This window comes from Hydra vulgaris, chromosome 02 (assembly GCF_038396675.1).
Source record: "Hydra vulgaris chromosome 02, alternate assembly HydraT2T_AEP".
In the NCBI taxonomy this organism is placed as follows: Eukaryota; Metazoa; Cnidaria; class Hydrozoa; order Anthoathecata; family Hydridae; genus Hydra; species Hydra vulgaris.
In genome coordinates, this window is record NC_088921.1 from 47,043,628 (window position 1) to 47,054,613 (window position 10,986).

The window sequence follows — 10,986 nt, forward strand, 5'->3', positions numbered from 1 at the left end:
TTGACATTTCTACTTATTGCATCTTTATACTGTTTCTTTTTGCTCTCAATTCTTTATTGTTATCTGCTACATGTTTTTTTTTTTATAAGCATATGAAATTTTTGAAACAGGCTCGGGTATGCTTAAGCAAAAAGTTAAAAGAGGCTCAAAAATATGCTAAAGCTTAAGCATATTTCTAATAAAATATGCTTATTTCAATACTTTCTTAAAGTGTACGCGTTACTTAAGGTTAATGGGTATAAGAAAAATAAAAAGTTGACTTATGCTCTGTATTTGCTTTGGTTTTAATGTAGCTGAATTAATGTTATAGTATGATAATAAAAAATAAAACATATATACTATATACAAATGTTATCAATAAAATCAAAGATATGAACTTCGCATTCCTTCTCGTCCGGACCAATAAAGGTGTCATCTGGAAGAATTTCGTTGGCACTTTCATTTATAGCATCATCTACCTCCACTGGTTGAATATCACCCTGATTTCCTATGGGTTGATCACTTCCAGGATCAATGATGGATGGTGGGGGAACTTTATAACAATCAAGGCCCTCTGGTTTAACTAGCGAATCTTCTGAGCCATCAGAAGTCATTAAACATCCAGTCATCGTCCAACATTTCTTCCTTTGCTTGTCATACTTTGAAGTGTTTAAAGCTTTCCATGCTTCCCCTGCCCAATGTGTAATCAAAATTCGTCTCTCTTTTGCAGTGTAGGGCATTTCATTACTGAACCATCTATCAGAATGATTATCTCTATCGAGCCATTTTTGATGTTCAATGGTAATAAGTCTTTTCAGAGTGGCAGCATATCCTGCGTCAACTGGTTGCCAAAGGTCAGTGGCACTTGGTAGACCGTACCAGAGAAGTCCTTTAGCAGCAGCCACAGCATCTTTAAAATCCTCCTGCATCTGTCCCTTCAAGTTGTCCAGCAAAAGAACAAATTTATCAAGCTTTTGTTCTTTTACAAATGGAAGAAGTGTTTTATCACACCAGTGCTTACAGACGTTTTGGTCTAACCAAGCATTTTGCTGGAAGTAAACGTGAATATCTTTGTGCCATGCTAACTTTTCGTCTTTTGAAATGCGTTTTCCTTGACCTCTAAAAATGATGGCTAGCTTTGGTTGCTCTCCTTCTGGGCGAAACATAATTTGAAGGGAACATTGCCTTTTTTCCAATCCTGAGCCGGGTTGTGAGATCCATGTATTATGTGTTGCACCTTGACCCTTGGGTACATACTCATAAGTTTTCTTACCATGAACAACAAAGGGAAGTGGGCTCTGGTCAACATTGAGCCTTTGTCCAGGTTGGTACCGTCCCCATTTTTTGTCGTAACTTGGATCTTTAGAACCTGTTCTGATACACTTTTCTCTGAATGTGGCATGCCATTTCTGTAATAATGGTTCCATTTCTTTCTTATGTTTCCTTTTGTTTCTTTGTTTCGATCTCATTTTTAACTCTTTTTTTTGTAAAAATCGAACTATAACATGAAGTTTTATTTCCACGTTTGGATCAATGTTTAATTGTATATTTCTAGCTTTACTCCAAAGCCAGGAAAAGTTTACAATATGACCTTTCGATCTGGCTTGTAAAAATTCATTGTAAATAGCTTCGTACAGTTCAAGATATTTTGTGGAACGTCTTCCCTTCAGAAACAATCTGCGATAGGATGATTCGGCATCTTTAATAATAGTTTCTTTTTTTTTAAGCCATCGCGAAATCTGACTTTGTGTTACACCAAACGACTCTGCTATAGTTTCTTGATTTGCCTCATAACCATAGGCGTTAATTGCTTCTGCTTTAAAGGCAGCAGTATATTGGTGGCGTTTCTTACCAGCTAATTGGCGAGACTCTTCACTTTTTTTCATTTCACTAACAACTTTGTTGACTATATTATTGAGCACATCTTTCACTGCTAGAGTGATAAGTTCTTCGTTTCTTTGAAGAACTTGTGATTGTGAATGTTTACAATCTTGTTTGCTAATTCCGTGAATAACTTTAACATGAAAAGCTAGTCCTTGTTGGCTTTTAAATAATTTTTTGCAATGTTTGCATTCAACACTAGTTTCAACAGCTTCTAACGGCAATCGGATTGCACTCATTTCTCCTCTGTGCATAACATTTTTTGTGAAACCAAACGCTGCCAATGTAGGCTGCTTTCTCTTTATTATCTTTGACATTATTATTATTATTTTATCAGTATCTGAAAATAAAACTTAAAAATAAAATAAACATTTTAAATAAGGTATTAAATAAACTACACATTAAAAGCGAGAGAGAGAGAAAAAAAAAGAGAGAAATAAAACACTTCAGAGCGACTTCTAAACTTTATGTTTTTATGTTCAAGTATTGAGGTTTAGGTTTTGCAATACAATGACTTCATTACTTCATTAAGTCATTGCATTGCAAAACATAAACTTCGATTTTTGTTGTTTTTGTTGGTTTAAATTTAGAAATATATTTAAAATCTTTAACTAAATAAAATTCTAATTTTTTAAATAGTTTATCAAGGCTCAGGAATATGCTTACATATGCTTATTTTTTTCCCAAATCTGAGCCTCTATATGCTTATAAGCGTTATGCTTATAAAAAAAAAAACATGTATACTTTACTTGAATCTTTGTTGCGTTTGATTTATACTAAAAAAGAAATTGTCTAGATTTCTTAAAATGAAAACACATTTTCATATTAAGCAATCTGGACACTGCGGTATTATTCTTAATTTTCACTTAATTATATTTCTAATCTTTACTTAAGCATAATATTAGTGGTTTTGATTTAATATTAATTTTTCCTAGTGATTTTTACTTAGATTTGAAAATATTTCTAAGCAGTGGTTAATAATTTCAGTTTCATTTTTGCAAATTTTTATTTCATTTTTCCCATCGATGAAAATTAAGTTGATTAAATTTGACTTTAAAATTTCATTCTATGAATCAAGTTCACTGAGCAAAATAACTGATGTTTCAGGACCAATAAAATTAATTATTCATACTCGTGGTTATAGTCGGAATATAAACCAAAAACAGCACGCTGTTTGTTTATTTCTCTATTAAATATATACAAGTATGTTAAATAAACCAGCTAAATATTTAACTCATATTTTACAATAATATTATACAAGTGTTTACACTCTTAAAAAATAAAAAAATAAAAAGTAAAAAAAATAAAACCCATTTTTGTCTAATTCTGAATGACGAAAAGTATTTTTCCTTGCTTTTCTAAAAATTATTTACAGTATAGTTTAAAAAAATAATAGTTTGATATGATATAGTATTATATACATTTTATTATCTTATATAATATATACAATTTATTTGTATGTACAATCTATTTTTAAAAATTATAAAAAACACACCCAGACGTGATCCTGTTAAACAAACACAGTTAATCTTATCCCACACACATGCACAGCTAATATCAAGAAACATAAATAACCACACACAAAGTATTTCAAAACATAGTAACAAAAGTAAAATAAAGTTCATCTACAGCTTTTAATAAGTCAATCATAAAACAGCCAATCAAAATACATGCATGATACATGAGACAACCATGAAACTGGAGAAGATTGTTTTCATTAACTGCTTCATTAATAATTAAGAATAACTTAAATAAACATAAACTTATTCCACGAAGATACATCAACATTTCCACTTACAAACGACCATTCTAAACTATCTTGCTCAATATTTAAATCAAATCCATAATCGTCTTGCATCTCACTTTTCTGTGCATTGAAGAAAATTCCATCATCTTCACTGTAGACCAAATCAAAATCAGTTTTTTTAGAAATTCCATCGAAATATGTAGTAGTCAAAACTTGGTCACTTGATGAGTCTTCATTATCGTATTCATCTATATCAGGTTTTGGCAAAGCAACCATAGATTTTTGTGCAGTTATAATTCTTTCTTTATCTAAAATCCAGAAATGTTGCCATTAAAATTGAGTTTCAATCAGTAAGAGTTTTACAAGTCCTAATTCATTTTTTATCAAATAAACTTAAAATATTTTTAAAGTTTTAACAAAACATAACTTGATTTAACAAAATAAAATGTTGTTTCAGTGAATATAAAACATTGCTTACTTTTTGCAATGGTTAAAAGCATATCATTACTTAAGCTTGGATGCCTAAAAAAAAATCAAATGCATTTTTACTAGAACATCTAAAATAAAGTTATTAAAAGCATACAAAAAGGAATTTCACTAAAAAAACTTTACTAATAATATCTTGAAGTATTTTAAAGAAAAAAATAACATTTTTATGGTTAACTTAAAAAAGTAAACAAAACTTGAAACAAACCATTCAAAGGTGGCTGTGTCACAATATGCGTGAAAAATATCTAAAGCTATAGAAAGCAGTTTCTTTGTAAATATACTTTTAGAACTTAATGAGATAATGTGCGGAACAACACAATGCAATCTAAATTCAAAAGTAATTAGCAAATAAAGAAAAAAAGTTAAATGTTAAATAGTCTAATTTTTTTTTATATATATTTTTGTTTGTCTGTTTTTATTTTTTTATTTAAAAAGACCGAAATTTTAAAATTATTATTCACTAGTATTTGTTCTTACATTTCTTTAGCATAGCTAATAATACATTCTGTCATATAGATATATGGTTTAGCAAACCACTTTGCCATGCGATAAAAAGTAACAGCAAAATACCAACACAAATCAAAATCATGACCGAACAGTTCAAGAGCTTCTTTGAGAACTAAATATGAAAAATATTTATTACAGCAAAAAAAATCTTCTTCTTTGTTATTTGTTGTTTCATTATTTCATAAAAAAAAACTATTTCTGAATTTAAGTCCCAATTTTAAAACTTTTTAAAACAGCACCAATCATAATATGCAAGGAAAAAGTAAAAAAATATGATAGCATACATTATGTTTTTCTAACATGTGTAAAATATTGATTATTAATATAAACATCAGGATCCTGTTATAAAACTTAAGGTAAACCCTCAATCATGATCTTGTCATAAAACTTTAAGTAAACTCTATAAATCAATTTAAATATAATAAAATGTTTATAGTGCTTAGTGATAACAAATGTTTTGCACATTTGTACAAGATATTAGGAATAATTAGGTGACTTTAATGCATCTTACTATATATTGTCAACCTCCAAAATAATTGTGTTCCATATTGTATACAACAAATGAAACCTTACTTTTAATACAATTCAATCTAATACATAACAAATAAGAAATTTATAAATTTTTGGAAATTTTTTTTTTGGAATTATTAAAATAATAAAAATACTTTAACTTCCAAATAAATTTCATAATGCCACAAATATCTAATTGCTAAATATATTGTCAAAATGAATTGTAAATACTAGTAATAATCATAAAAAATATTAAACACAAGGTATAATTACTCATCATAATAATAATCAGCCAATAACAAGACTTACCATGATTTAGCTGGGCAGGTACAACAAGATTACTTAGCTCTCTTAGTGTTGCAATGCTATTTTCCATATCACTATAAGAATCTTGAGAGGAGTAAGACAAACTGTCATTGTTGCAACAAAACCCAGAGTCTTCAGAATAGCATTGTGGAAAGCTAACTATGTTTACATCAATTGTTAGCAAATCAGGATCTAGAAATAAAAATAATAATAAATATATAAAAAAATTATTAGGTTTTTATTTTGAATAGTTGGTTTTATATATATATAATATATATATATATATATATATATATATATATATATATATATATATATATATATATATATATATATACACACACACACTCTAAACACTTACAATGTAAATGAAGATATTTCAACGCATCTTCAAAGCCTTGTTTACAAAGTTTTGATAAAACATCTGGACTAGGAGGAAATAGGGCCCGTGACATTCTATAAATATTACTAGCTGTTATAAATACACTAGTATTGCTAAAGTCAAAACTTGAAATGCATTTGACATCATCATTTGGACATATATCACTCTCACCGCTAAATGGAGAAACAGTGACAGTTATACCACTAAACTGTTGAGGTAAATTGTCTGTGAATCCACCATCAATGTAATACTAAAGAGAATATAAAAAATATATATATATAATATTTCATATTATTATATATATAAAAAAAACAACAGGAAAAACAGGCATTGTCACATTTATAAAGTTTTGAGAAAGTATTTATTGACCATTAATAAAAGTCTGAATATAAAATTAATAGAATAATTTTATTGATAAAAATTATAAAAATTTTATTTTTGATTAAACTTTAAATAAATCAATTATAATATAAATTTTATTTTTCTGATATATATATATATATATATATATATATATATATATATATATATATATATATATATATATATATAATATTATTTCATACTATTATATTTTCATAATTGAATATATTAAATAAAAAATATGAAAATATGCCCAAATATAAATAAATTCAGTTTTACATAAATATACCTCGTTCTTATATTTAGTTGGTAACACTCCAGAAAAAAAAGGAATAAATGAAGAGCATATAAGTGCCTAAGTGGAAAAAAAAAGACATGAAAATTTTTAAAACTATTTATGCTAAAATTATCTTTAATTAATGTAAAAAAATAAGGATTACATCAACAAGTTCTTCATTGTTCTCATAATTTGAGACAACCACATTTTTCCAATCAGATACTCTTGTCAATGAAATAAACAACTTTTCTGATGCTAATTTATAAGCATCTTCAGGTAAATATTTTAAAAATGTTTTTCTAATTGTTGTTGTTGGATCAAATGATGAACTAAGTGGACCTAATGTACTACGTGCTTGTGTTGCCAAGTTCATAACAAAATATACACTTTCTTTTAAATTCATATCGCATAAAAGCATGCATGCTGCAAGTGCCCCTGCTGAAGATCCTCCATAGCATTCAACATTTTGAATAAATTTTTTACCATGTATTTTTAAACAAGAAACAACTCCAACATGATAAATTCCTAAAAAACCTGCACCAGAAAACGTTAGATTCATATTCTTGTTTTCTTTTTACAACTTATGTTATGTATATTATACCAATGTGTGGTTGATAAAGATTTGTTATTTATTTTAAACCACCAGTAACTTTTAAATAAAAAAGGTAATTTTAGAAAATTTATGACAATATTAAACAGAATCAATTTATTTTTAGTTGTTTTGGGTTTGATAGCATTTACTGATTCACCATATAATATTTGTGACATGCATTTATATACATGCTAAGCAGAGATAAGTAAAACTGATGTCATATAGAACTTGACAATTAATTTCACCATTTGAAAATAATGTACAATCATTAAATATGGTAAAATTATATTTACCATATTCAATTAAAATTTAGAAGGAAAATATTTCTAATGTAAGTATTAAATTTACTGTTATAAGTTATTTTTGCTTACTGTATATAAAGAAAATTCTAAGAAATAATAAAATAATACAAATACTAAATCACAATATTATATATTTAATATTAAATTAGTTAAAAAACTAAAACATGTAAAAAATATTTAAGAAAATTTGAAACTTATAAACAATTTAGTAACTGACTAATGTAAAATCAAATTTGTGTAGTTTAGACGATAATTAAGAGGTTTAAAAAATTTAATTAAATTTTAACAAAGTTCTTGTCAAACTGTTTAACAATCTAAAATCATATTTACATTTTACAATTACATGACAAAATAGAATGTCAAGTATGACAAGTATGTAAATGGATTTTGACAGTTTAAAGAAGACGAATGTCTAAAAAATAACATACTTTTGTATAACGGTGAAATAACACTGATTTTTTGATACGGAATGTGTCTGAAAGTTTAAACTTAAAAATAATATTTACAGTAGTGACACACAAACACACCTTTTTTTTGCATAATTTTTTTTTTTCTACTAAAAGGCCTTTGACACACCTCCACGTTTGTTGAAATTAAATAAAATAGTGAAATTATGTAGAAAAATACTCATGTATTTTGTGTGCTTCTAGAATAACAAATTTTTAAAGCATTTGCATAAACGCACGTAACTTTTAAGTAAAACAAAAACGCTTTTATGAATAAAAATTCTTTAGCTCTTAAAAATTTTTATAAACCTCATCATATTTTAAAATAAAATTAATTCATAAATTAATTATTTAAAAAGTTAATTTATAAATAGCAGGTGAATAAAACAAAAATAACAAGAATAAGCAAATTTGCAGAGCGGAACATCAGAAGAATACGCTAAGATGCTAAAAATACAACACGGAAACAACATGGAAAAGAAACTTAAATCTCATCCACGTTTAAAAAGTTATCAAAGTTACAAAAGAAGCTTTCTAGATGAACCTCAAAAATATGACCGGAAACCTAATCGTAACAATTATTCACCCATTGATTCACTACAATTATTCACCCATTAATACTTTTTGTTTTGGGCGGGTAAAAATTTCAAACAAATTTGATCGATAATCGTTAAAATATTGACTAGTTAAATAAGCAAAATTAGACGGGATGAAGCCTTAATAAATTTTCTAAAACGTATAAAGTACCATTTGTGAAGCGACATATTTTTTAATCAAAAAAGTTATTAACAAGTAATTATTTAATTACTCGCCATAATAAGTAGCTTTCTAGAGTGTTGCTAAGCAACTAAACAAAGAACTCTATTCAGGGTTCTAAAAAAGGTTGTCTCAAAAAAAATTTTGTTCAAATTACTATAAAAACGTAAACTCGTAAGTTTAGCGTATAGGTATCGTGACAAAAGGTAGAGTTTAGACGAAAAAGCTTATATTTAGAAAAAAAATGTATATACATAAATGTATAACATATAATATGCAACGTATAAGGTAAAATAACATTATAAGTAATACAATTTAATGATTAATAAAAATATGTATAAAATACATTCAAAAACATTAACTTCGAATCTAAATTAGATAGCAAGTATAGTCGCATAAAAGAAAATTAATGTTTTTGAACATGTATTTTAAAAAATGCAGCAAAAAGAGAGGTACTAGTATTTTTGATAACATCAAATATTTATGGGAGTTTTAAATTTGGCTTGAATTATCTTATGCGCAGCTGGTTTTTTTTTTTTTTTAATTTTGCAAACATATTAAGATTTGATAAAACATATTTTTACAAGGAATTATTCATCGATTTTTAATCGCTTCGGGTAAATTAGCCTAATTTCGGTCAACATTCAGAAAGTTTGAAATAATATTTATTTCTTAAAATTAACTTTACAAAAAACAATTTTTGACCAAAATTATATATTTTTCAACTAAAGTTGCTCATCATTATAATCAATGAGGAAACAATAAAAATGAAGGGCGAAACCGATTTATATATGAAAGCTAATAAAAAGAAAAGTATATTTAATTTTGCTGTTTACTTGGTATCCTTGAATTGTCTGCATAGTATACGTTTTGTAGCCGGGTTTTTTTCTTCGTTTTTTTTTATCTATTATTCAATTTTTTCCATGGTTTCAGCTTCAGTTAAAGCTGGATACAGAGCCGTGGCTAGGCAACCCCATTCGGGTGGAGGGCCCAACAAATTTAGAAGGCCCATTTGCAAATTTAGGAGTCCTCTTGGAAACTCTTAGGAGTTATTTTTTTTTAGTTAATCTCTATTGAAAATTTTTCTTAAGAAATTAGGATCCTAATAACAGGTTTGGGGAGGGGGCCATCCGAACCACCAACCACGGCACTGGCTGGATATGCTTATCAGAGTCATTAATTTGTTGCAGAAAAGTTTACATTGCTGATTCTAAATCAGTTTTAATTGAAATGTGTGTTTTGTCATAATATTCAACTGAAATACTTAACATTGATGTTAAAGAAATTGATGAACGCTGTGCAGTCGATGAAACAGCCAATGCTAGTTTTGATGCTAGCAATTGTGCAGGATCTTCAAATGTTTCGGTTATTTTCAATTTTAATAGGTTTTATAAAAGTAAATAATCCTTTTTTCTTGAACACACTGACTGTGTGTGTTCTGGTAAAACGTGTGTTCACTAAAGGCTAGGAAAAGCCAACTCTGACTCGACACTCTACCTGTCTTGGAGCCTTTGGTTGATTTTTTTAAAATTTTATTAAAAGTTTTTTTTTAACTCATTGTTTTTATCTATGGATATACTTTTTGATCTTTTTAATTATTCGTTAATTTAAAAATTATTCGTTAAATTTAAAATCTTTTGAGGTTAACTTTTTAAATAGCCTGTCTGAAGAAAATATAAATATTTTTCAAGAAACCCAAATGAACTTAATTGACACACCATATATTGATTCTTTTAATTTTAAGATAACGATCATTGTTCTTTCTCAGTTTTGCATATAAACATTAGAAGCATGCAGCAAAATTTTGAGAAACTAAAAGAATTTTTAAATGTTATAAATTACACGTTCGACGTCATAGCTCTTTCAGATACTTGGCATGATTTTGAAAATTCTCTTGAATTAAATTCTGCTTTTAATTTACCATTTTATAAACTTATTAGTCAAACAAGAGGAAGTGGAAAAAAAGGTGGAGGATTAGGGCTTTATGTCTCAAAAAAGCATGATTTTAAGGTAAAAAACATGCTATGCTTCTCAAACGATAATTATGAAAGTCTTTTCATTGAAATTATAAATAAAAAATTTCGAAATATTTTATTTGGATGCGTTTATCGTCCACCAAGTGGTAAAATCAAATCATTTGAAACTTTTATCAAAAATACAATTGAAAAAATAAATAAAGAAAATAAAACTTTATACGTTATTGGAGATATGAACCTTGATGCTCTAACTTATTCAAAGTCTCCGAAAACAAAATCCTTTTTTCTTAAATTTAATGTGTTGTCAGTAATTAAAAAGCCAACACGAGTGTCAAAAACCTCGGCAACAGCAATAGAAAATTTTTTTATTAATAATTACCAGGAAATGGAGTTTGAAACCGGGATATTTATGACTGTTATTAGCAATCACTTTTCGACATTTATAAAAGTAAGAAATTTAAAAACCATGTCTG

General features: G+C 27.2%; 2 protein-coding genes across 2 annotated transcripts; both read right to left on the reverse strand.

Annotated features, from left to right (window-relative positions):
- Positions 1 to 338: 338 nt before the first annotated feature.
- On the reverse strand, positions 339 to 2,177 carry LOC136076101 (jerky protein homolog-like). Its single transcript, XM_065789566.1, has one exon. It carries the CDS (start codon positions 2,175 to 2,177, stop codon positions 339 to 341), a length of 1,839 nt encoding a protein of 612 aa, XP_065645638.1.
- An 844-nt stretch (positions 2,178 to 3,021) lies between these two features.
- Positions 3,022 to 7,121, reverse strand: LOC100205181 (patatin-like phospholipase domain-containing protein 2). The gene is made up of 8 exons (XM_065791133.1): positions 6,605 to 7,121; positions 6,454 to 6,519; positions 5,781 to 6,051; positions 5,423 to 5,611; positions 4,574 to 4,715; positions 4,302 to 4,421; positions 4,086 to 4,129; positions 3,022 to 3,915 (listed from the first exon to the last, which is right to left on the reverse strand). Exons 1-8 carry the CDS (start codon positions 6,998 to 7,000, stop codon positions 3,608 to 3,610), a joined length of 1,536 nt encoding a protein of 511 aa, XP_065647205.1. The 5' UTR covers positions 7,001 to 7,121; the 3' UTR covers positions 3,022 to 3,607.
- Between the last annotated feature and the right edge of the window lie 3,865 nt (positions 7,122 to 10,986).